Raw genomic sequence first — 27,950 nt, forward strand, 5'->3', positions numbered from 1 at the left:
AATAGGCCTACATTTATAGTACGTACCTTGCTTATCTTACTCACTGTTGTTCTACGCCTCCTATAGGAAATTCATAATACCTTGTCTATGTTGCCACATTTCTTTTCAACACTGTTAGCAGTAAAATGAATCAGCCCATAACAGTGAATTTCGGAGTGCACGATTTCAGTCCAAAAGCGTATTTTTTTTTTTTTTTTTTTTTTTTTTTTGCGCTTGTGAGCTGCCGCTATTTTCTGTCATTTCGCGCTTATGTTCGACTCCGAACCGCCCAACGTGCAGTGACATGAAGACAAAACTTCTCTCCAGCTGGCAATGGAACCTTGTTCCGCTGGCAACGCTGCACTTGCAGAACGGTTCATGCACTGTTAACAAACAAATATGCTCTGTAACTTACATAATACCATACAGTGCTACTGGTGACCTCATGATCAATGGGCAATGAAATGCGATGAACTCCACACCAAGTGGATACACACATCATTGTGACTGTCCCTCCTCTTTGTTTACTTAAGGAGCGCGGCGCTGGGTATCGGAGGGTTAAGCACGCTGATCCGTCATGCGTATCGGACTCCGCTGATGCCCGCAGCTGCAGTTTTTGTGGCTTTCCCTTTCTTTTACCAATGAATTATTTCTCCTAATTGTGGCAGATAATTATCAGCAATTGCGTCTACTTGCGGTCTACACTTGTGCAAAATGGCGGCATTCTTCACAGGGCTGCACAAATTAACTAGACAGGCAGCATAAGTAATACGGAACTAATCACTTCCTGAAAATTGGCTTTATTTCGTACTGGTATTTATGAAAATATGAAACTGTAGACAATTAGAGCTCACGGTACCAGTCAAAATAACCACCACCACTAGGCCTACCACCGTTACAATCATCATCATTATTATTATCGTCTTCATGATTAGGACTAGAATTTTGATAAATTTTCGTCGTTGTAGTGATAACCCAGAAACATGTTCTACGTTGGCTGAGTGATCAGATCTTCATCCTGTCACGCAAGCGGACCGGGTTTCAGTCCCGGTCAGATCTGGGATTTTTTATTGAAATATTCACAGTGACACTTGTGGCGGACATGGTCCCAGTTGGAGTTTTTCTCGGGGTTCTCTCGTTTCCCCATCCTATTATGAATTCTCGCGGTGCGTCCTGCGCAGTGGTCGTCAGCACTCGCTGAAATGTGCAAAGGGTAAGTGGAGCCGTCCCGTGTGCTCTGTCGTGCAGCAGGAAGAGGTAGAGAGCATACCCGCTAGCAGCTACGAGTGCACCATGGTGCATTGTATTCTCTGCGGGTAAGAGACGCTAGCCCCAGGGTGCTCTGTGCTGGCGACCCCTGGTCCTGAGTAACGCTAAACGAACTGTGTCCTATTTTTCATGGGACGCATTTTGGTAATGATTCTGCAGAGACCCGGGACGCATATTGGATATAGGAGCTGAGGATCTATGGACGCAAAAGTGCTAGTTTAGTGGTTTTTGGACGCAAAATTCTAGATCCGCATTCCGTCAATATTTCTCCGTTTCGTCATCATTCCACAGCATTCCCCGAATGCCGGTTGACGACGCAGGGAGAGGGCTGGCCTAGGGACGAGTAGAGTTACCTGGGTATGCCTGGGTATGCAGCGAAATCTAGTGTAGTCAGCCGGTATGGTTTTGGAAATGCGCCTCCGATATTGTCCGATATGTGTCACTGAAGTTTTAAACGAAAAATCCCAGGCTTGACCGGGATTCGAAGCCTGATCGCGTGCGTGAAAGATGAAGGTCTGACCATTCAACCACTGCACTCCTTTACTTTTTTTTCTTTTGTTTATTTTGACTGCCTGGCTGTCATATTGAATGTCTGACTGACTGGATGTCCTGTCTGATTCACTAATTGAGGAGTTTGAGCGTAAAAAATGGTAACTGACATTTCGGTTAAAAATGAAATATGTAGCGTATAATATGGTATCTTACATCTGCGTCTAATCCACTAGTTAGTTTTCTAACATCTCAACAGATGGTGGAGGTATACAGATTTCACTTTCATGTTGCATGTACATTATAAATGTTTACCATACTTTACTGCACCAAATCTCATCCAAATGAAGCTATTGCCGCCATTCAAAGACATCTGAGTTTCATTGAACGATAGTTCCTGTGTTGGAGAATATAAATCAACCCTGACAAGTGCGAATCCATAATTTTCACAAAGTGCACCAAAAAACCTGATAGTAAACTTACATTATATGGTCAGTCTCTACAATATGTTGATCAAGTTAAATATTTAGGAGTCATTCTTGACAAACGCTTACTGTGGACACAACATATCAAATCCACTACTGCTAAAGCTACTGCTCGGACCTTTCAAATTTATTCATTACTACGATCTCCAGTGCTCAGTTTGAAACAGAAAACAAATCTTTATCGACAATTAATTCTTCCTATTCTGACTTATGCTTCTCCCGCCTGGTTTTATGCACCTCAGACTACCCTCAAGCCACTACAAACAGCACAAAACAGAGCTCTCCGGATCATCCATGCCTGCTATTGGTTTGCCAGCAACATACAAGTCCATGAAGATCTACAGGTTGACTATGTGCACACTCATCTTCTACAAGCTACAAGACACTTCTACCAGAAACTTCATTCCAGCAACAACCTATTCATCTCATCATTAGGAAGTTATGATCCACGACAGTTCACCAAATTCAGGACACCAAAATCTATCACTATCCTTAGGCTTTTAGTTTATTGACTAGTTTTTCTTATTCTCTTCTGATGGTATCACACTGAATCTTGATTTAGTGGTTTTCTCCAGCTTGTTTTCCTCTCATGTTGTTCAGTTTATATGCGTAGGCAAAAAAACCTGGTGGTTTTGACACTAGACTACTTCTTTATCAATTATGCATTAAAAAAATAAAAAAATAAATGTTTATCTACCCATAACTTCAAAACAATAGAACGTCACTTACCATGTTTTACTCTCGAACCCCTCAATTGATTTATTGATGGACGACATTCACTCACTTGGTCCATTGTATTAAGTTCTGTATATGAACTCCCAGCCTACTAAGCCGCAGTGAGGTGTAAGAGGCGCAGGCTCTGCCCCCCCCATTTCTACGCTTCCGGGTAGACCCTGGAGGGCACTAAAGTTTAGTGCAGGCAGCCCATAAAAATGTCTGAGAGGACCGCCGTAATTTGACAGCTGTTTTGAGGTGTTTGCCGGCCTAATGAGTCCGGACGAAAAAAAGTTTATTTCTTCCGTTATTGTATTATTCCGGGATAATTGGCATCCATACCTTTATAAAATGTCAAGAAATACGGTACACCCAAGCTTCCCACACCTGTCGGCTCCCGCAAACGTTTATAAAATTATAAGTGCACTAACTAATGTAATGCAGGTCAGATATGACTGTGGCTTTTCAACATTTCCTACTACCCAATAAACGGTTCACCCCGTTTGAGGTCGGTTTGTTGAAAAACTTCAGTATCACACCTCAAGATATTATGCATCATTTTGGTTGATGTTTAGTCCTTACAATCCAAGATTTCTTCTGTAGGCCTAATACCAATTTATTTTCACTCACCTATTTCAAGTTTAAATAAACATAGTCATAAATGAAATAGCATATATCTTCACATTATGGATACAGGGTCCTCAACATAATTGTCGCTTCTCTCACCCCGCAAGCTCATCTGCATTTTCTGTTACAAGCCCCGCACAGTTACCGCGAAATCGGTCGCCTTTTCTACGGTAGGAACTTCAGGGCTGTATTCATAGACATTTTTATCGCGGGCTTCCGGTGGATGATCAGCGAACTAACGTTTTTCGTATTCATAAACCAGTGTTAGCGATTATGATATGAATCCTGTACAAGTAACCAGTCGATAGCCGGGGCTAGTTTAGCACGCTCGTAGCGCGGGCTAGCGAAATGTCTATGAATAGCACCCTACGTGTCTAAAACCAGTTTAGTAGGGAAAATGTTTATAAACAATTTAAAAATGAATTCAAGTGCAGCTTATCTTTGTCACAAGAGATGTTTGAACTTTTTTCTCCTGTTTCAATATAGGCCTATTTTTGACATTTCCGAAGATTTTTCTGAAATAGGGGCCTACTCCGATAATTTTTGCGAAATATTCGAAATAACTTTTTGGATATTTTCTTCCAGTTTCTGCATAAATTAATAAAGTGGAATTCCTTGTATCCGGCATCCAAATAACCAGCAGTTCCAAAACAACTGCACTTTTGAATAATAAAAACAAAACTGGAAATATGAGGGAAAGTCAGTAAATAAGTTACAAATTGAAAGAGCGACGTACATTTTTTAATGAGGCGTCTGAAATTATTACTGCTAGATGACTGCATTTCCTCATGTTAATACTCCAATCATTTAAAATGTTTTCAATCCTTTGAATTGATGTTTCTCTTTTCAATTCACAACCACGCACTACATAAAACTGTTGAAACTGACTCCACACATATTATGTTTTTTTTTTTTTCTAAGTTTTGTGAATTTGAATTCTGAATTATTGAATCAATTTCATCACTTGACGCTTGGCCAAAACGCTTTGTAATGCCCGCCATTGTCGCCATGTTTCAGTGCATACTAAAACTTAGCCTACGTCTGTTCAATGAACAAGAAATGTTAAGAGCTGATAAAGCCCAAAACGATAAAGATTAACCTGAGGTTGTGATAATTTTCTGAAGAAGCACGGCTGTCATTAGTTTATATCTGAGGCATTCTTTACCGTTATTGGTAGAAAGTACGATGACGTAGCATAAGTGAACTAGTCTGTAAAATCAAAACCTTTCGTGGCATTATCTACGACAGAGGTTTGCCAAATACGATATAGGCTACCTTTCTGTTCTAGTTTTATACAGGGACATCATTTTATTTTTACTTCAATTTTTATTGTACCTGAGTTTTTTAATGTACTTCACTCCCACCCCTCTACTAGTAAACTCCAAGCGTCCTCCACACAGAACGGAGGCCGCGTATGCAGTACTGAGTTAGTGAGTATAGTGCGTTCCAGAAAAATGTTCACGTTTTCCAGTGACGAAAGAGCTTTTAATATTGAATCATATTTTCGCACAGATACTGTCGTCCGTTTGCTTACGTCGCATCCCAATTTCCCCCACCTGCTTCTGTTCGCCCCTCTGTAAAGTCTAGTATCTGGACTGTCTTAGCTCTTTTCTGAAAACATTAATTTCTGCTAGGAATTGGACGTCTACGTAATATTATACAACTATTTAAAATAACTTAAATAAAAGGGCCTCGTTAAGTAATTACCTGTCACGTGATTTCCTTTTCTACGATCCTACGACATAACCACTTTGACGGACAGTAGATAGCATTTCTGAGTAATTTTATTTTTTCGGATCGGGTAGAAGTGAAGATTGAATTTACAGTATGTAAGGTACTCTTTTTATAGAGTAGGTATAGAAGTATTTCTACATGAGTTACTCTTACGAAGGACGAAACTGGTAATTGGAATTAGTCTATAGTGCGATAATATGCACAAAAGAACTGAAGCCTGTATCGAAATGAACGGCCACCATTTTCAAAAATGTGTTTAAATATCCATATAATGATTATTTTTCAATTTAACTTCATTCTCTATATTGTACGCTAATGTGCTGTAACAGTACAATATACACTGCATGATTAATACGTCCGAATGGATAGTTCAATTTGTGAGTAAACACACTAAGTATTAATACAGTACTGTATTTTGATTAAACAAAAGCCTAATGAAATTATCAAACTCAAAATTGCGATATTTCCTAGTTTACATAAATGGATGAACTACGTTTCTTCTCTCCTATACCTAGTAAAGTTGTTGTTGTTGTTTTCTAATGCCAGGCGTTTGACAATAAAGTCATTTGACCTCTTGCACTCCAATATTTTTCAAAGATATTATCATGACCAGCCACTGAAGCACAGATTTTGAGGTGTTCCGAATCCATTTCTTGGTTTGAGTTGCACAATGGGCAGTTAGGGGACTGATATATTCCAATTCTATGCAGGTGTTTGGCCAAACAATCATGGTCTGTTGCAAATCTAAATGCAGCTACAGACGATTTTCGTGGTAAATCGGGAATTAACTGTGGATTTTGATGCAGAGAGTTCCATTTTTTCCCTTGGGATTGAGTTATCAAATTTTGTTTGTTGAAGTCTAAGTGATTTGTTTGTGTTTTACGCCAGTATCATCGAACTCCAGTCTTGGAAGGGGGAGCAAGCGGTGTTTCCGGTTCAAGACCTTTAATCCAAAGATATAGCCAGGTTAATATTAAACATGTTAGTAAAAGTAAAATGATGTCCCTGTACAAGATAACATTGCTGCGTGAATTCTTTCCTAAGGGAATGTTTACTGACTACATGACCGACCCGAACTGCATGGTGTCCGTGTTGTGTTGCAGTTCAACGTGCAGCGCTCGCTGGAGCACCAGCAGCAGGCCGCCTCGTCGTCCGGCTCGTCGCTGCCGCCCAGCGTGGACGTGTACCACCCGCACCACTCCTCGCACCACAGCAGCGCCGGATCCGTCAGCTCTGGCGGCGGAGGCGTCGGCAGTCCCGGATCCCCGCCCGTGTCTGTGTTGCGACACAAGGAGGAGGACAACAACACGGCGGCCAGCTCCGGAGAAGGTACCGGTATTATTATTATTATTATCATTATTATTATTATTATTATTATTAATTAATTTATTTATTTATTTATTTATTCAGGTGTAGTTAAGGCCATCAGGCCTTCTCTTCCAAAACACCAGGAATACAAATACAATAATATAGAAAAACAGGGAAAAAAATACGCTATATACAAAATAAAGCTACACAAAAAATAAAGACAGAAAAAAAACACTATAAACAAAGTAAAGCCACACAAAAATATACACAGGTTCCAGTCACACAATCTTTAAAAGAGTGATTAAGTATCATATTTAATTGTATCCTAACTAATTAACTAACATAAACAAGAAACTGGCAATTTTAATCTAGATTAAAAGAAAAAGAAAAAAAAACACATTATTATTATTATTATTATTATTATTGTTATTATTATTTTTATTACTATTATTAAGTTATTTATTTATTTATTTATTTATTCTGGTGTAGTTAAGGCCATGAGGCCTTCTCTTCCACAACACCAGGAATACAAATACAATAATATAGAAAAACAGAGAAAAAATACACTATATACAAAATAAAGCTACACAAAAAATAAAGAGAGAGAGAAAAAAACACTATAAACAAAGTAAAGCCACACAAAAATATACACAGGTTGCAGTCACACAAACTTTAAATGAGTGATTAAGTATCATAATTAATTGTATCCTAACTAATTAACTAACATAAACAAGAAACTTGCAATTTAAATCTAGATTAAAAAGAAAAAGAAAAAAACACATTATTATTATTATTATTATTATTATTATTATTATTATTATTATTATTATTATTATTATTATTATTATTGGAGAAACTGGCGTACAGGCAGTTCTGGTGATTTTCGAACTGAAAGTCGAGGAATTTATAAGGTTTTTTTTTTTTTTTTTTTTTTTGTGGAGATAGAGTTCAATATTTAAGGATTTTATAGCAATACTAAAGGAGACAGAATTATTCGAAAATGTAGTAAATTTCGTTTGAAATGAGAAGTGCGTAATAACGGAGATGAATATGTGACGGATTCTAATAAAAGTACGAAACATAGAAATACAAAGTGAGTCAAAAGTCACTTTCCCCAATATTAGTTTTTAGGTTTTATACAGGGACATCATTTCATTTTTACTTCAATTGTTATTATACCTGTGTTTTTTAATGTACTTCACTCCCACCTCCTCTACTAGTAAACTTCCAACCGTATGCAGTGACAGTCGCCTTATGGTCATGAGTAAACAGTACTGAGTTAGTGAGTATAGTACGTTCCAGAAATATGTTCGTGTTTTCCATTGACGAAAGACCTTTCAATATTGAGTAATATTTTGGCACAGGTACTGTCGTCCGTTTGCCTACGTCGCATCCCGGTTTCCCCCCACCCTCTTCTGCTTTCCCCTCTGTAAAGTCTAGTGGCTGGGCTGTCTTAACTCTTTTGTGAAAACATTAATTTCTGTTAGGAATTGGACGTCTACGTAATATTATACAACTGTTTAAAATAACTTAAATAAGTAGTTAAATGTCATGTCATTTCCCCTCTTTCTACGACTCTGCGACAAAACCACTTGGACGGACAGTAGATAGTATGTCTGAGCAATTTTATCATTTCGGATCGGGCAGAAGTGAAGATTGAATTTACAGTACGTAAGGTACTCTTCTATAGAATAGGTACAGAGTTATTTCAACATGAGTTACTAGTACGAAGGACGAAACTGGTAATTGGAATTACGTACTATAGTCTATAGTGCGATAATATGCATAAAAAACTGAACTCTGTATCGAAATACACGGCCACCAATTTCAAAAATGTGTTTAAATATCCATATGAGCCGTTCAGTGCAAAAGTGGTGTAAGTAAAAATTGGGTAATGAGGTTTAAAGTAAAAATTCTGTAAAATACAGCGCAAAGTAGCAATTAATATGACCTTCTTGCTATCCATTGACTACCAATAGTTTAAATGAATTGAATATTAATTGCTACTTTGCGCTGTATTTTACAGAATGTTTACTTTAACCCTCATTATCAATTTTTGACTTACACCACTTCTGCTCTGAACGACTCATATTATGATTATTTTTCAATTTAACTTCATTCTCTATATTGTACGCTAATGTGCTGTAGACAGTATAATATACACTGCATAATGAATACGTCCACATGGATAGCTCAGTTCGTGAGTAAAAACACTTATTGTTAATACTGTACTGTATTTTGATTAAACAAAAACCTAATGAAAATTATGAAATTCACAAAATTGCATGCTACTGTACACATCTCTATTACGACCTCTACTGCTTTATGCCTGTCCTGTCTGGGGAGGAGCTGCAATAAGTGAAATTAAACACATCCAGTCATTTCAAAATAAAGTCCTACGAATTTCACTCAATTCTCCTTGGTTTGTCCATAACAGCCAACTACACAGAGAATCTGGTATTGACACAATCAAACAGTTTATTCATTCACAAGCTAAGAAGTTCTATGACAACCTAGAAAATGTTCCAGGCGCCGTCCATTACTCTCTCGGAAAGAAGTCCACATTTCCCACCAGAATCAAGAGCCGACTTCCAATGGACCTCATATTATAATCAAAATTTATCATCACACCAACCTATGTAAACAATTACTTATTAACAATTATTTTTTGTTCATTGAGGAGCCCAATCTAGGCTGCCCTCAATTCAGTGTCATATATTGTATTTATAATTTTTAGAAATGATCTGTATAGCGCTAAATGCGCTGATCGATCAATAAATTGTTAAAAAAAAAAATGAAACTCAAAATCGCGATATTTTCTACTTTGCGTAAATGGATGAACTACTTTTCTTCCCTCCTATACCTAGAAAAGTGATTTGTTTGTATTTTACGCCAGTATCATCCAACTCCAATCATGGAAGGGGGTAGCAAACGGTGTTTCCGGTTCTCAACCGTTAATCCAAAGGTAGAGCAAGGTTAATATAGAAATGTTAGTAAAAATAAAATGATGTCTCCATATATGATTTGCTACAAACCTACTGTACATAACACATTCTGCCATTCTACCTATATTAAAAAATCTACACAAAGTAGGGATTCAGCGCGAATCATGTCTGTAGATTTAGACGCAGCCTTTTCCTCGACTTCAAGTTCTTACGTCTCCTCCTGCCAAAGCACTGTGCTAGCTGCTCTGGGCCCGAGATCGTGGCAAACCTGAGGCAGCTGCCACTAGTGGCGAGCTTGACATTACTGAGCTAAGCCAATACCTGCAGGCATCGCTGCATAGCCTAGCGCAGCGGTCGTCAAGAGAGTGCACACTCGTGCTAGCGTCTCTTACCCTCGAGCCCTCTAGTGCATTTATGGGAGCGGACGGGCAAGCAATATTTCAGTGGCGGCTTTTAGTTCGTAGCATAAATTACGTAACTCACTGTAATGAAGCACCCAATGTTCACATATGTATTTAAGTAGGGATATTTTACATACAGTACTTAACAAAAGTTTAAGACCATGAGCAAATTTCATATAATTATTTTCTGGTCCTATATTTTTGTTTCTATTTCCCACATGAATATTTTGTCAATTATTTGGACTGTGAGATATCTATCGACGCAAAGAAAGTAAAATTATGACATTTAGTTTTCGAGTTATGATTTTAATGAAATATTTTGTTACTGTAAAAAATGCTACATTTATAATTACGGAATAATTTATTCATGCTAAACCAACATGTTTATTGTAGTGATGATTTTTTTCAAGCAATTTGAGAAGTGTGAGAACACATTGGCACCAGAAAGAAAAATTTTAAAAATTTTATTTTCGTTTTATAATTTTTTGCATATTTCGATTGGCGTAGGTCCGATTACGTTAGCTTATTCCACAGTGAAGCTATGAATGCCTTTACTTAACATTATTTCTACTATTATTTTCCTTATTTTGGAAAAATATGCAAAAAATTATAAAACGAAAATAACATTTTTTAAATTTTTCTTTCTGGTGCCAATGTGTTCTCACACTTCTCAAATTGCTTGAAAAAAATCATCACTACAATAAACATGTTGGTTTAGCATGAGTAAATTATTCCGTAATTATAAATGTAGCATTTTTTACAGTAACAAAATATTTCATTAAAATCATAACTCGAAAACTAAATGTCATAATTTTACTTTCTTTGCGTCGATAGATGTCTCACAGTCCAAATAATTGACAAAATATTCATGAGGGAAATAGAAACAAAAATATAGGACCAGGAAATAATTATATGAAATTTGCTCATGGTCTTAAACTTTTGTTAAGTACTGTAGTTAATAATTACTCAGGATTTCCGTTTTTAATGTTAAATAACTTAAAAAAAAAGTCACCTCTGAAATTGTGGAGTCGAATCAATGGAGGAGACAAGCCACAAATCCTTGTATTTCACTGGAATGTGAGGAAATAATTTCTCTGGACTAAATTCTATGACATATTACTCTAATGGTAGGTTATATTTAAAATGTGTAAAATTTGGAATTTATGAGCACACACGGCAGAATATTTAAATTTATGTAAATATTTAAATTTATGTAAATATATATATATATATATATATATGTGTGTGTGTGTGTGTGTGTGTGTGTGTGTGTGTGTGTATGTGTGTGTGTATGTGTGTGGTTTATTCTCTTATCTGACTGGGCCCCTCAATTTTGAAAAAAATAATATATATCATTAGGAGAAACCTAATATATAAAGTACAGGAAGAAGTTTTGAAAGAAATTTATGTAGTTATAAAACCAAGTACATAAAATTTTGGATTTGGAAGATGACTCGAACAAATTTCAATTTACGTGATCTTCTTCTTTTAAACGCATAAAATAATCGATCATTATTACGATTTTATTGTCGGTTGCTATCAGGTCGCAATTGAGAATAGCAATGTATGAAAAACAAACTACGTACGTCGTGGCGAACTGTTCGAGACTGTCGACAGTTCTAGGAAGATCGAAACAGTCTTGTTCAGTATCAGACGGTCCGAGACGAAACTTGTCTCGTCCAGGACACGATGTCCGATGCAGTACTTTGCGGGCCTAGGGAAACGTTCTCTGACTAACTGCACATTAGTATCGGAATTATTATTATTATTATTAATAATAATAATAATACCTGTCTTATATTGGTGTTTTTTTACTTCTCCATCATTTCGATTCTTTCGTCGTCTTTTAATTTGTCGTATTCATTAGCATGACAGTTGTCATAGTGACGCTGCATTTTCAAACTCTGTAAAACAAAATGCCTCCTCCCATGAAGGGTTAAACAACGTAGGGGTGGAAGACCTACGTAAATCACTATTTGAACTTTCTGCCATCGTGTACGTACACAAGCCACCCACAAGTGTATAGTACTTACTACTCTAGTCTCCACTGATCGTCCGCATCAGCTAAGGCCAGATTCCTCCCTCTCCCTCCCTCGAAGCATGCACGAACGTGTGGGCTTCCCTGCTCTCTATACCCAATAGCCATTTCAGCGAGTGCTGACGACCACTGGCCTAGCGGTTCCTAAGTCTCAGTAGTTCGCTGTGGCGCGGGGTGGTAATTTACGGTGTTCTTATAATTATTGTAAGTATGATGAACGCTGTATGCATATTGCGACTTGGTCTGGTTGCTGCAGGGGGTGCGGCGGGAGTGGAGGACGAGGACGACGACGACTCGGAGTCGGGGGGCACCGGAGGCGGCAGCAGAGCCCAGTACGTGTCGGCCAACTGCGTGGTGTTCACGCACTACTCGGGCGACGTGGCGTCCGTGGTGGACGAGCACTTCAGCCGGGCGCTCAGCTACGCCGAGAACAAGGGCAGTTCAGCCGCCAACGCACAGGTCAAAGGTCAGTAACACTGAGTCTTCAATTAATCCTTTACCAGGACTTTTTTGTAGTCTTATAAAAAATTAGACTTTTAGTACCGGTATATCAAGAAATTTGTGTTCTTGAAGTCACTGTTATATTTTATGAAATTTTATTTTGACACGTTGAGCCTAAATTTTTGGTGGGAAGTTAAAGATATTAGATCCCTTCACATCCGTTGAACCAAATCCTCCTCTGCCCCTTCATCAGATTCAGTCTCCGAATCTTCGGGATCATTCGGAAATGAATAAAATAATTTAAATACTTCTTCAGGAGTACATTTCTTGACTTGCTTATATTTGTTGGACTTTATTATCTGAAAAATAATACGAAAGAATCTGTGGAAGGCCTACTGGAAAGTAAATATTTTAACCCTAACCTCATAACTTGACTATAACAAAGTGTAATTTTACTTACCAAAATAATTATATGAAGGGCTGAAATTTTATATAATTCACCTAAACGTAAAAAAATTTAATCAACAACATATACAAAAAGAATTAATTAATTTTAACATAAAAAAATAAAAAAATAAAAAAAAATAATTTATCACAACACAATATAATGATTTTGGCTCTGCGATGTGCAGTTGTCGATGGTAGGGGTGGGGGTGTGTTGCTCCTATGGTGGGGGTTGGTTGTCTATATGCTATGACGCACTATGACGTCAAAATCAGCAGTGGTTCAAGAGACACTGAAGACGACGACAAATAGCGTCGAAACGGGCCGTCTGTCGAAGGTAAATACCTTTTTAACAATTTTAACACTTTTAACGTGTGACAGAGTAAATTTTATGTTTTTAACAAAGTGTTAACCAGAACTTTAATCAACAATATAATGATTTTAAAATATAAGTACCTAAAGAATACTGTAAATATAAGGTATTACACGTTTTCACACTTTCCATACACTAATAATCACACGAATACAGACTATTACCTTTCTGAAAACAGAAGAATACTCTTTAATGTATAAAGACTTGTAAATTGTAGCGTTCTACGTTTCAAATAAGTCATATAATAAGAAATATTAACAAATAGTGTAATAATAAACAGGTGTTGCAGCTATATTTGTGGTATCTTGAAAAGGTTGTGTTCAGTTTGTGTTTTCAGTACTAAACTAATTTATAAAGCTAGAAAATAATTTTGTTATTTGTTCAGTCAGGTATAGTCTGTCTAAAATTACTATAATTATTGTACCATTCGTCATTCTGAAATTCAAATCATGGAATAGATATCACGACCACCTGCATGAGCCGCCAGAGCGCACCGTGGCTTTTGCAGCGAAACTACAAACAACTTGTAACTGCTGCGGCTGGCTTCGTCTGCCTTTCTCTCTTTCAAGGTTTTTTTAGCACTTTGGGAGCACGAGTTGCCCATCAATGGCCATGGCTTTCGACAATCTATATCTCCTTACAAATTGTTCCTCAGGTAGATTTTGAAAATCATTTCTCAGAGGCCTTTCTATGTTAGGAACACCACGTAATATATTATCTAAATTGAGCAATTCTACGTCAAAAACATGATTTACAGCAGCTATTTTGTTTTTAGCCCCAAGTTAAATACAGGGAGCGTCAGAAAGAACGGATGGATTTCACATGGCAAGAAAATTGTAAAGATTCATCAAATCAAAAATTTATTGTTATCAGCATATTCACCAATACATGCAGTTTATTTATGTAAAACAACATTATCCATATGATGTCCTTCGCTTTCAATACAGGCATCGAGGCGTTTTCTGATGTTCGCCATCACTTTCACAGTCATAGCTGGTGCAATTGCCACGATTTCTTCACGAATCGCTGTCTTCAGTTCGTCCAGTGTATGTGATCGATGTTTACAAACTTACGCCTTCAAATGGTCCCAAAGAAAGAAGTCGCAGGGCGCGAGATCTTACCGTAGCCTCGGACAATCTCAGTGCAATAGAATTTCGTCCAGGTGATTTCTTCTTTAATGTTGAACCTGTGATACGAAATGAAGCCTCCCACCGCAAAATTGTATTCCGAGTTGGAATCCTAGCGTGACATCCGATGTCGAAATGAGTCCTGAGTGGCGATCACAGACTCTTCATTTTTCAAAAAATGTCCCTACGATGAAAGCACGTTGTACACCAGACCAACACAATGTTCTCAACTGAAACTGCATTCTATGGCTGACCCAACAGTCGTGGTCCCCCTCACTATATCTCTCTCCTCGTTGCGTATCGATAGTTTGAAATCCATCCGTTCTTTCTGACGCACCCTTTATTTAACCCATCTGAAAGTAGGTGTTAACTTAGCCCCAAGCTTAACCCCGTGTTAAAAGTAATTTCTGTTGATGAAACACAATTTTAGTCAAATCTAGAGTTAAAATTATAGCCTATAACACGAAGTTAAGTTTTAACCCCATTTGATAAAATCGGCTCCAAGCAGTAATTGCTATGTAAACAATCTTGACTTGCTCTTTCTGTCTGTTTCCTAACTTCGATGCTGGCACTCTCGTATACTGTGCGATCTGTGACCTGTTTCACCATGTTTGCAATGCTTGCAAATTTTGTTTTTAGGCTATATTGTAAACTTCTGTTTCACAACCTAAGTTTCTGAGTTAAAATTTACAAAGAAAGTGAAATCTTTACAAATGAAATTTTGCATACTTACCAGTGTTTTGGCGTTGTTAAAAGAAGAGGAAACGATAATATTATATACCTACTACTGAAGCTAAATGACAGTTGTGAGGAGTATGGGATGAAGATAAATGCCAACAAGATGAAGACCATGGTTATCGGAAGAAAAATGAAGAAGGTAAACTTTAACGACAAAGTGAAATGCGGATATGGAGAAAAAATGGAGCGTGTGTAATGGACAGGCAGAATAAGAAATCAAGCTGTGCTAGAAAGTGTGGGTGATGAAAGAATGATGCTGAAACTGATCAGGAAGGGAAAAAGGAATTGGTTGGGCCACTAGCTGAGAAGAAACTGCCTACTGAAGGCTGCACTGGAAGGAATGGTGAACGGGAGAAACGTTCGGAACATAAAAGGTATCAGATGATAAACGACATTAAGATATATGGATCATATGCGGAGAAAAGAGGAAGGCAGAAAATAGGAAAGATAGGAGAATGCTGGGTTTGCAGTGAAAGGCCTGTTCTTGGACAGAAAACTATGAATGTCTTTGGAAAGTATTCTTTTCTCAATCGTACTATCAGGGACTGGAATGCTTTATCTGCAGGCTTACTAAAGGCTTTACCAATAACCAAAAAATGTATTTAAAAATAGGCTTAAGGACTTTACTAATAGACAGTAATTATACACAGTATTTAAAGAGTGTAATTGATGTTTTGTTATTTGAAGTGTTATATCAGTGAAGAATTATGTTGTGTCAGTGAAGTGTGTTGTGTCAGTGAAGTGTGTTGTGTAAGTGAAACGTGTTCCTGTCAGTGAAGCTTTATGGTTTATAGTGGCAGTGCAAAGTATTTGAACAGTGAAATGTTTTTGAAGTGTTAGTGAAATCAGGATAGAATCAGTGAAATGTGTCGTAGTTCCAGTGCAGTGAGTGAGTTGACAGCGAAATGAGTGTAATGTTGAAAGGTACTTGTGCAGTATGAACATATCATACTCGTGGGTTTTAGTTCGAACTTAGGTTTAAGATACAAGATAGATTTATTTTAAATGTTATTTTAAGTGATCGTGCTTCATTTAATTTAGGATATTCCCTATTATTATTATTATTATTATTATTATTATTATTATTATTATTATTATTATTATTATTATTATTATAAGTTATTGTTAGTATTAATTATTAGTATTATTATTAATTGTGTTTTAATTAATAAGTTTATTATTGTCATTATTGAGTGTAATTAGTTACCACTGCCACCGGGTATATACCCATTGCAGTGTGAATAAATACATACAAGTATTTTTTTTTCACAATGGAATGAATTTACAAATGTGTATATTTTACTTGTAAAGCTAGCACATTTTTTACAGTTTTATTGTCCTTACCTATGTAAAGCTTGTCAAATTTTACCAATTAATAACATTGCATTGTGTAACAAAGTTTACAAGCATTTATAGTCTTTTACCTGTGAGTTGTATATTGTTAATTTGCAATTTGTTAACACTGTGAAAATGCTGATCTTATCTCTCCGTTCTGACCCGATTGACTTCACGTCTTAGCACCGGTTTAAAGTCAGAAACGTGAGACCAGAAAAAAGTAACAAAGTCTATCGAAATATCATATAGGTTTACGAGTAAAAAAAGTCTGAAGTTCATTTGTTGGAAGTGACGTGTAGTTCCTTGGTGCGAGTAGTCGAGTCGTTGCCGTAGTTTCCTCTTACCCTAGGCATGGCTCTGATCAGAACTGTCACACGGTGCCTCTGTCTGGGAAAAGTCGGCCCTTCCAGTAGGTCAGAGGTCACGGACAATTCTCAATGACTTGCAGCTTCCTTCGTTTCGTAGTTGGCCGCGCTGTTCACATAGACTGTGGGTTCGAATCCTTTGACTTTGAAATAGTATGTTCGTTTTGTTATCCTTTATCACTAGATCCCGGATTTCTGTTCCTATATGCATTAGGCCTATATTGTTGGCATCTGTTTAAAATGTGCTTCTAGTATCTGAATATCCAAAATCAATCACGATTGGACAATATGTATATTGAAATTAATTTTTTTCGACTAAAAAAATTCTGGACGAAATTTACTCTTGGACGAAAATGCTATGGACTTATTCCACTGGACTTAAATGTATTGTTCACAGAAATTTGGACGAAATGTTATATTGGACGAAAATATTTGGACAAACATTCCTGAAAGCGTCCCTCAACCCCTGTCCCACGAACTACCATAAGCCCAGGGGATAGCCCACGGTACATTAGTACCTACCGGCGTAGCTCAGTCGGGTAAGAACTTGCCTGCCGATCAGGAGTTACGCTCGGGCGGGGGTTCGTTTCCCGCTTGGGCTGATTATTTGATTCAGTTTTTTCCAAAGTTTTCTCCAATCGTAAGGCAAATGACAGGTAATCTATGACGAATTCTCTACCTCATATCGCCAAATATCTCGTTATCACTAATTCCATCGACGCTAATTAACCACGTAGTTGATACAGCGTCATTAAATAACCAAGTAAAAAAGTACATAGCACTACCACAAGTAACTAATAACCATGTACAACGGGGTCTAAGTCTGCATCGGAACAAGCTCGAAACATGGGAAAGAAACGGAGATTAATATGAAAGAGGAAAGTGTAATTATGATGGCGAAATGATATAACCTAAACAAACAATTTAAGAACTTCGAGAGGTCTTTCATGAGCGGTTGTTTTCGTTTAAATCAATGGCGAAAGAACTAGGCTTATATCTTTTAATGAGCCTCTCTCATCAAATCCGGCAGAAGCTACGGAATCTATACAGTTATAACTAGACTTCGTTGAATTGCCACACACAGCAGGCAATCAGGTTGCCAATGTACGGTAGTATAGAGGAGGTGAGCGACCGCCCGGTCTCGTAGTATAAGCAGTTCATGTTAAGAGATGTGACCGGCCCAAATAGATAGAGCAGCTACAGCTAATGTATTCCTATGTAAGCACTTGTTTTTTGCATTACTGTGGTTGGAATAGTCAAAGCTTAACATTTGTTCAGTGTAGACAAGAATTCAATCAAACATACTACAATGAGAGTGTTGCTATTACAAACAATTGCCCCTGAAATACCCTTACCTCCGCAGCCAGTCTTGACCCGTTGGGGAACGTGGTTGGATTCTGTTACTTATTATGCAGAACATTACGGCAAAATAATGGAAGTAATTGATGCATTGGATAGCAAAGACAGTTCCGCTGTTGCAACTGTAAAATCTTGCCTTCTGAACAAATATTGGAAGATATTCTGTTCATTGATTATAATTTTAAAATCGTGTCCAAAAGCATCACCCTGTTAGAATCGTCTAAACTACAACTCTCACAAGCCATTAATATAGTGGATAAAGTATCACAAACCGTTATCCAAAATAACAATTCACTACTTTCAGAAAAAGTGAAATGTAAGTTGAGAAACATTATTGCTAAAAATTCTGCCTATTCACAACTTCGTATTATAAATAATGTATCACCAGGTCACATCAAGACGTCTGAAGTTGGTGTACTAAAAAGTAGTGACTTCCCTTCTTCAAATATGCACCTATTACATTGTGTGATGTTGAACGTATATTTTCCCAATATAAAATCTGTTTAAGTGACCATCGGAGGTGGTTACTTTGCAGTCGCTCAAAATGTACGTAACTCTTCACTGCAATGCACAAGTCATATTCAAGGATGATGTGAGTATATTACATTAAATTTTAAGATGTAATATATATCACTACAAAATAATTGTATACTTACATGTTTAGACCTTTCCTACTTCAAAGATCATTCATTATATTTCTTGAATTCAGGATACAGATTTTATTGTAGCCGCAGTATACTGATCAGTGCTTACATAAGAGGCATACTCCATCCGTTGCATGTCTCCTTTCTCATACAGTCTAACTTATACCGCGTGCGCAGTAAACCTTGCGATTCTCATGGCAATTCCACGAAGTCTAGTTATAACTAACACAAGTGCTAGTCGCGTCTGTAACTACAGTACTAGTGCGGCTCGGGTTCGATACCCGGTCAGGTCTGGATGGAAATTGTAGTGCACAAAACAGACGTTGCATAGAGGTTCTCTCTGGGTACTCTCGTTTCCCTCTTTCATTCCACCAACATTTCATATATCATATAATAGTAAAAATAGGTTGAGGTGATGTCTGGGAATAGTACGGGTTTCCGATGGTGATCTAGGTTGTAAGGCCTTGGTGCTCCGGACTCGGATTCGGGCTCGTCAGTAGATAATGGAGCCTTACCTGCAATGTCCAGGAAAGATGGTCCGCCTGTCAGTGTCGTATTCACGAATGCCACCCGGGCCATCAGTAGGACTGAGACAATCATCGCATTTAGAGCACAAAATGGGCCAAAATAAGCCTAATTGCAAGGGTCCGACCCTCGAAGAGCCGGGCATGAGAGTGGGTAGAATCTACTCACTTACCTTCCGCTGTGGACTATGAGTCTGTCGTTTGTGATCACATACTTTCTCTTTATACTTCCTATAGCGACAAAGTGAAAAAAAAAAAAATAGTAGTTTACTTGTCCCTTTGACAAAAATAGCTGAATTCTCTATATACTCGAAATGGGCTGCAGCTGCTTTGTTTTCGTTCGCTTCTTGATCATACGTGTTGTCATTGCGAATTGGTACGAATCGCGAGCAAATAAACTGACAAGAAGACAATCGGCGGACGATTCGAGTTGCCTGGGCGACGGTGACGCATCGGAACAAATGAAGAGCACCAGACCCCGAGTGGCCATCGTCAAATGAAGTCTAAACAATCGATAGCTCGAGCATTATTAATTAAAATTCATGTACACGATGCCGGGAATTTTTGCGGCAGACGGGAACAATGGGGCCCGGCAGATTTATGCGGGCTGCATAATGGCGGGGGTTCTAATTCAGTGCAGCCCTATTGATCTGCACACGCTGTTAGATGTGATTAATAGCGCGTGGCCACCGACGGGCTAAATTAATTTCTCCGTTACGCTGCGAGGCTGAATTTCGGAGGTCCACACTTCGTAACTTGCCGGCTCAGGCTGTGATGCCTGTCCCAACCTCCACTTTTTGCAGGATTTTCGTAATTATATTCATCCATTCGCCATTACGCTTATTTCGGATTTTCTTTTTAGTTTCAGAATTTATTTTAAAGCATTTTAGAATAGTATTTTCCTATTCAGTTCTGAAATGTGTTAGAGTCATAGTATTAGGCCCATTCTTTTTGTGGTAATGTTTGAGAAGTTAGTCAGTTAACTTTGTAGTTCAGAACCTTACGAATATGTTGGTAACGGCATTATGACTCCAGCCCGAAGTTTATATAATTTGAAAATGAGAAATATGTTCACAAATACGTAGTCAAAATTGACAAAATATGCAGGGTGAATAGTAAGTAATGCCATTAATTTCAAGGAGTTATTCTTTGAGTTATCTTAAATAAAAAAGTTTAATGCAATTTTCCTCGTTTTTGCTTCTTCGAGATGAAAATTATTTAATATGAAACATTTCATAGCATATTTTGGGAAAGCCTCTGAATTAATTCCCAATATGCTCAGTCAATTTAAGAGAGCAGTCGGCCCGGGTGGCGCAGTCGGTATAGTGCTGGCCTCCTATGCCCCAGGTTGCGGGTTCGATCCCGGCCCAGATCGATGAGATTTAAATGTGCTTAAATGCGACAGGCCCATGTCAGTAGATTTACTGGCATGTAAAAGAACTCCTGCGGAACAAAATTCCGACACACTGGCGACGCTTATATAACCTCGGCAGTTGCGGGCGTCGTTAAATAAAACATTATTTATTTATTTATTTATTTAAAAGAGTGTATTATGACAATAAATTATTGAAATAATTTTAGTTTTACCCGTTAAATGTGCAGAACTTTGTTCCGAGCAAATGTGACTTTTCGTTCTGCAAAGGAGTTTTACAAAAAAAAAAAAAAATGAAATTTTGGTTTTATCGTTTTTCGGTAGTTTAACATGTATAAAATGATAATATGATTTTATTTCTTCTAATTGTCAAATTTTAGCCCTATCTTCAGCCAAAATATTGTAGTAATTCTTAATGCAAAAAATGTTATCAATGACAATTTTTTTTTTGCCAACCGCCCAATGGAATTTTAAATTTATTTAACCGATTCTGTACATAAAAGTAGGCCTATGTTACATATGCTCTATTTTTCCTACATTTATATCTTTTATCACTTCTGAGAAAAGTGCACTCAAAATTGAGAAATTTAATATTGCAAGATAAGGAAACTGACACCATTTTTATTCTCTTTCTTATTTTTGTGACATTGTGCACTTTTCTCAGAAAGTATTGTACCCAGAAGGCTGAAATTAATATACAATATCAATGTGATGGCATTTTACACAGTAAGTTAAAACAATTAAGATTATTTCTATCTTCAACAAAAATAAAAAATAATTTGTAGTAATTCTTAATGCAAAAAATATTGTTAATGACTTTTTTTTTGCCAACCGCTCATTGGAATTTTAAATTTATTTAACCGTTGTATACATAAAGGTATGATACATATGCCCTACTTTTCTACATTTGTATCTTTCATAACTTCTGAGAAAAGTGTACCCAAAATTGAGGAATTCAACATTGTAAGACAAGGAAGTACAGTCTCCCCTTGTAATGTTACATTTGTTCGGATCAAATTTCTGCACATTTAAAGGACAAAACTAAAATTCTTTCAATCATTTATTATCATATTACATCCTCTCTTAAATTGACTGAGCGTATTTGGAATTAAATCAATGGTTTTTCCAAAACCCGCTATGAAATGTTTCAACAGTTTTTATCTCGAAAAGGAAGCAAAAACAAGCGAAACTTTATTAAACTTTTTTTGTTTTAAATATGTCAAAGAATAAACGTTACTTACAGTTCACCGTGTATAGATAAATAATTATGTATCATTAATTAAGAGTAAGTAAAAACATCTAAGCTGTATTAGATGAGCTTATTTTAAAATGGTTTTGAAGTAAGAAAAGAAGTATAAAACATTTGATTTTGTGACAACTGATCATAGGAACCGTATTTTCTTGGTGAAATAAAATAGGTGATTGCGGGTCCATTCAGCTATTGGATGCAATAATTTATTGTTATAAATGATTGCTTCAAAATTACTTTTTCCAAATAAGTCTCATATTTAATTAATTTGGTGTTACAACCTCATTCCAGGGAGGTCTTCTGTTAGTACAGTGTCAAGTTTCTGGTTAACAAAGAAAAGTCTAGCCTAATTGATATTAATTTTCTTATGTAATTTCTTTTTAATATTGAAAAATTCTGGCATAAATCTGTACAAATAATCATCCACTAAATTCTTTCCTAATTACTGATGTAAGTTATGTCTATGAACAGTTTTACAATGATAGGTATAGGCCTAACACTTTCTAAGATAGGCCTAAATATAGGCCTAAAAATTGTCTACTCTTGAGAAACAAGGACTGAAACTAGTGTGGCATTTAAAGATCCTTGACACGCGGCCATTTTGATGATAGAGACATTTGAAAATGTGGGACATATAAGCCTATAATCCATATATTATTATTATTATTATTATTATTATTATTATTATTATTATTATTATTATTATTATTATTATTATTATTATATCTCCAATGGGGGTAGCCCTATTTTACATATGCATGCTAGGGCTATAGTTTTACACAAAAAATAAGCATAAAAACAAATCGTAAAGAAAAATAAATTAGCTTACACAATGTAAACAAAACATAAACAATCCGTAATTTAAACATTAAACGTAACATTTCTTATAGCCGTTCTCTATAACACAATTATGCAGCTTTCCGTAACATACATAATGAATTAATACACAATAGTCACACAAACACAATCAAACTATAATTACGACATTGCGACGACATCAAGCATCCCATAACTATGACTCTCATACATAACGAATCAAGCATAGGCTACAACAAATACACTTCAACGTAATAGCCATACTTTTAAAAGTTACAAATTTGGCTCCAAAAAGAATAAATAGGACACTGTTACTAAATACTATAATCCATATAGGCTATATAAAAATGAACAGAATTCAATGATAAATCTTATTTGATGAAAATATGAAATACGATTTTTTGGCCAAATTTAACAAACCGGTCTCCTTAACAGTATTGTAGACAGCTTCATCAATACAGCAATTTTCTACATAGCAGGCCTACTTCCGCTATAGAAAAACAGAAATGAACTACATGCGTCACTAGCCATATCATTTATGAGGTGGAAAGTGGATTTCATTAGGCCTACCCCGATAATAGGATGTTAGGCGAGGAGTTTTGGCATTGTGGCTGTATTTCGCCTGGAACCCTCTTCTTCAGGGCATGGTCCGCGGCGTTGTCGCAGCAACGCATGTTGGTCGTGTGCAAGGCCGGGCGGGCGGGCGCTTTGTTGTGTTCACACGGAGCCTCGGGTTGTATTTAGTAAATTCTTCCCCCCTCTCCCCTCCCCCACGCGTCGCGGCGTCGGAATGAGTTGTCCTGGCCGGGTGCCATGGAATGTCTGAGAACTCTTCCTCGCTGACTCACTAGCTATAAAGACGTTGACATTTTCCCTCTCACACACAATTTTCCGCAAAACCGCAGTCTCCATCTTTACAGCTTCATTTGGAGTCTCGCTGCGAGATATCTGCTCCGAGTCCCAGGTTCTGTTCTAATTGTCGACCCCAATGTTGTCGTCGTTAGTTTTCTACGTTCAAATTAATTTTATTACAGCAAGCATATATATTTTGTGTTTATATGCTACAAACATACCAGGCCGTAGTCCCAATCAACACCCAGAAACAGAAATGTTTTACCTTTTATGTCTAGAATTAAGTGTGTGCTGTATCCCTTGTGTTGTGTTAGTCTGAAATGGTGGTTTTGCCGCATGCTGATATCATGACCTGGTTGTCCCATTACTTGAGATTGTTTGGTTCAAAATTCCCTCAAGATTGAGGATAGACGGGATTAAAGGACTTCATCATTATTTGTAAAAACATATTAACCGATTCCTTAAAAATCATAAATTTTCGTTTTCTGTGGACAATAAATACTCCACTACTATTTAATTTGAAGTTCTGGCCGATATGTAGGGCCTATATCTATTATCAGGCAGTACAGTAGTGGCAAAAAACCGAACCCACCCTTGTAGCTGATTTCAGAGCCTTGTTCACTCCAGAGCACAATAGACTGGTAACTAAGACTTTCGTGGTTCGAATCCTGCCTGGGAAGGAAAATATTTTTGTTTTTTTTTTTAGTTGGTTATTTAACGACGCTGTATCAACTACTAGGTTATTTAGCGTCGATGGGATTGGTGGTATCGAGATGGTATTTGGCGAGATGAGGCCGAGGATTCGCCATAGATTACCTGGCATTCACCTTACGGTTGGGGAAAACTCAGAAAAATCCCAAACGGGTAATCAGCCCAAGCGGGGATCAAACCCGAGCCCGAGCGCAACTTCAGACCGGCAGGCAAGCGTCTTAACCGACTGAGCCACGACGGTGGCTTTTTTTTTTGTTCCTTATTCAAATTTATTCCCAATACTTTTCGATTGCAGCGATATTTTACTACTTAATTAACTTATTATTCCCAGAACATGAATTTTACCAGTAATCGAAAAGTATTGGGAATAAATTTGAATAAGGAACAAAAAAAAAGTTTCTTTCCCAGGCAGGATTCGAACCTCTAAAGTCTTAGTTACCAGTCTATCGTGCTCTGGAGTGAACAAGGCTCTGAAATCATCTACAAGGGTCGGTCCGGTTTTTTTTTTTTTTGCCACTACTGACTCCTATAATAAAACTCGAGGCACGACAGCCCATCTACCGAAAAATATGTAATAAAGCTGTTCACTTTATTCTTCTTCTTTAAGTTCTACATTAGACCTATAGTGAGGATGACGTAAGATGAGTTCTTAAAAACCTAATATGGCTCTCTTTTCAATGTTGCCAACTGTTACCAGATAGGATATCACCAAAGCAGGCAAAATCAAAGTGTTTTGTACGGATATAATAATAATAATAATAATAATAATAATAATAATAATAATAATAACAATAATAATAATAATAACAATAATAATAATAATGATAATAACGGCAACTTATTTATTTATAGTTGATCTAATATTGAAATATATTTGAGAATAAGGTTCTTAGGAAAATATATGGGGCTAAGAGGGATGAAGTTACAGGAGAATGGAGAAAGTTACACAACGCAGAACTGCACGCATTGTATTCTTCACCTGACATAATTAGCAGGGCATGTAGCACATATGGGCGAATCCAGAAATGCATATAGAGTGTTAGTTGGGAGGCCGGGGGAGAAAAGGCCTTTGGAGAGGCCGAGACGTAGATGGGAGGATAATATTAAAATGGATTTGAGTGAAGTGAGATATGATGGTAGGGATAGGGACCGATGGCGAGCTTATATGAGGGCGACAATGAACCTCCGGGTTCCTTAAAAGCCGTAAATAAGGAACTTTATCTGACGACATGAAATTCATTGGTTTGACTAAAGAGTTTACGATTCATGAGACCTACGTTCACCGCTGTGGGATAATGGTTAGCATGTCTGACCATCAAACGGATGGGTCCGGGTTCCAATCCTGGTTGAGGTTTTTACCGGGGTTTTCCCTCGAGTCATTAAGAGTAAATGCTGGGTAACTTTCGGCGCTCAACCCTGAATTAACTTAGCTGGCATTATCGCCTTCATCTCACTCAGACGCTAAGTAAACATCGCAGTTGATAAAGCATTCTAAAACAAACCAATTTGAAAAAGAGATCTACTCCAGAAATTTAGTTTGTTTGGCCACGTTATTAATTGAGGTATGTGACAGAAACCTAGTTTTGAGGAAATTGCAGTTAAAGTTCTACAGGCAATGAAATATTATACACTAGTTTGGTGAAATGATGCCCATATAGCAGCACTGCACAGTGTGATCACTTAACTGATTTTATCCCAAAAAACATCCTTTTGGGCTATCACATTTTTTTTAATAATGTCACTTACCTACTGTTTGTTCTAAGTCCCTCAATTATTTATTACGTTCAAATTTGAAGTAATAACTTTCGTTTCAAGAACGTTGGTAGCGTTTTTTTTAAGACAAGCATGTTGTCAACATAACGGTTAGAAAGTAACTACCAGTTGTATTATTTATCAGTTCCGAAATTCGAAACAGAGTTGGCTAGAGAACATTCAACCTGACAACTATAAAATCACTATAATTCGATAGCATAGCGTCGTTTTTATGAAGCCTCCTATGTGACAGTATAGAAAATAAATTTTCAAAGGAAGAAAAAATTAATTAAATATCAATAGGCCTATACTGATCCTCGATGATGTCATTTATGTCTATCATATTACCAACGTTTTCTACTGAATTACTTCATATTTTTATGTAGGTAGGCACACTGATTTTTAATTAATTTTTCTTTTGTGACATAAGAGGTTTCATAAAAACAACGACGATGTGTAGTAATAGGGGGGAAAATGGTTAGGATTCACCCTTACAGTTGAAAGTAAGAAAACCCGGACTATATTTTGTCAAATGCAGATATAGTATTCCCAAACCAATATACGGACGTGGACAAATTATTAGCAAAATTGAAGATTTTTATTACATATTTTTACAAAATATGATTCTTCAGCTTACACTACAGTTGACATTTTTGCGTATTTCGAAATTATTAGCAAAATTGAAGATTTGTATTGTATATTTTTTTTTTACAAAATTTGACTCTTCAATTTGGACTACATTTGATATTTTTGCATATTTACAAATTATTAGCAAAACTGAAGATTTTTATTATGTATTTTTACAAAATTTGACTCTTCAATTTGGAATACAGTTTACATTTTGGATATTTCCAAATTATTAGCAAAACTGAAGATTTTAAATTTATATTTTTACAAAATTTGACTCTTCAATTTAAACTGCAGTTGACACTTTTGCATATTTACAAATTATTAGCAAAACTGAAGATTTTTATTATATATTTTTACAAAATTTGACTCTTCAATTTGGAATACAGTTTACATTTTGGATATTTCCAAATTATTAGCAAAACTGAAGATTTTTAATTTATATTTTTACAAAATTTGACTCTTCAATTTAAACTGCAGTTGACACTTTTGCATATTTACAAATTATTAGCAAAACTGAAGATTTTTATTATATATTTTTACAAAATTTGACTCTTCAATTTGGAATACAGTTTACATTTTGGATATTTACAAATTATTAGCAAAACTGAAGATTTTTATTATATATTTTTACAAAATTTGACTCTTCAATTTGGAATACAGTTTACATTTTGGATATTTCCAATTTATTAGCAAAACTGAAGATTTTTAATTTATATTTTTACAAAATTTTGACTCTTTAATTTAAACTGCAGTTGACACTTTTGCATATTTACAAATTATTAGCAAAATATGAAGATTTTTATTATATATGTTTACAAAATTTGACTCTTCAATTTAAACTACAGTCGACATTTTTGCATATTTCTATCTATTGTAATGATAGAAATATGCAAAATTGTCAACTGTAGTCTAAATTGAAAGGTCAAATTTTGTAAACAGAATTATCATAAAAATCGTCAATTTTGTTAATAATTTGTCCACGTCTGTATACTTACCTAATTTTGTTTTAAATAAAAGAAAAAAAAACATTCCAATAAGATCAGTAAGACATTTCATTTCGTACCCCAATAAAGCATAAATAAATTGTCCTTCCGCTGCTGGTACATGAATCAGAGTGCAATAGCACTCCAGACTGACTCCTCGTTTCGGGTTGCGCGCAGGTAGCAGCACGGCTTCCCACGGCCCGAGCGATCGGCTAGCGTTATCTCTGACCCATCACGCTGTTCGTC

The 27,950-nt window shown here is 36.5% G+C and overlaps 1 protein-coding gene across 2 annotated transcripts in view; it reads left to right on the plus strand.

Annotated features, from left to right (window-relative positions):
* The window catches only part of vg (transcription factor vestigial), a 681,469-nt gene that overhangs the window by 182,176 nt on the left and 471,343 nt on the right, over positions 1–27,950 (plus strand). For both annotated transcript variants that reach the window (XM_069830334.1, XM_069830333.1), the window contains exons 2-3: positions 6,401–6,626; positions 12,246–12,455. In XM_069830334.1, coding sequence (XP_069686435.1) covers positions 6,401–6,626; positions 12,246–12,455 — 436 coding nt within the window. The remainder of the gene's footprint in view (positions 1–6,400; positions 6,627–12,245; positions 12,456–27,950) is intronic.

Source organism: Periplaneta americana, chromosome 7 (genome assembly GCF_040183065.1).
Source record: "Periplaneta americana isolate PAMFEO1 chromosome 7, P.americana_PAMFEO1_priV1, whole genome shotgun sequence".
NCBI classification, from domain to species: domain Eukaryota; kingdom Metazoa; phylum Arthropoda; class Insecta; order Blattodea; family Blattidae; genus Periplaneta; species Periplaneta americana.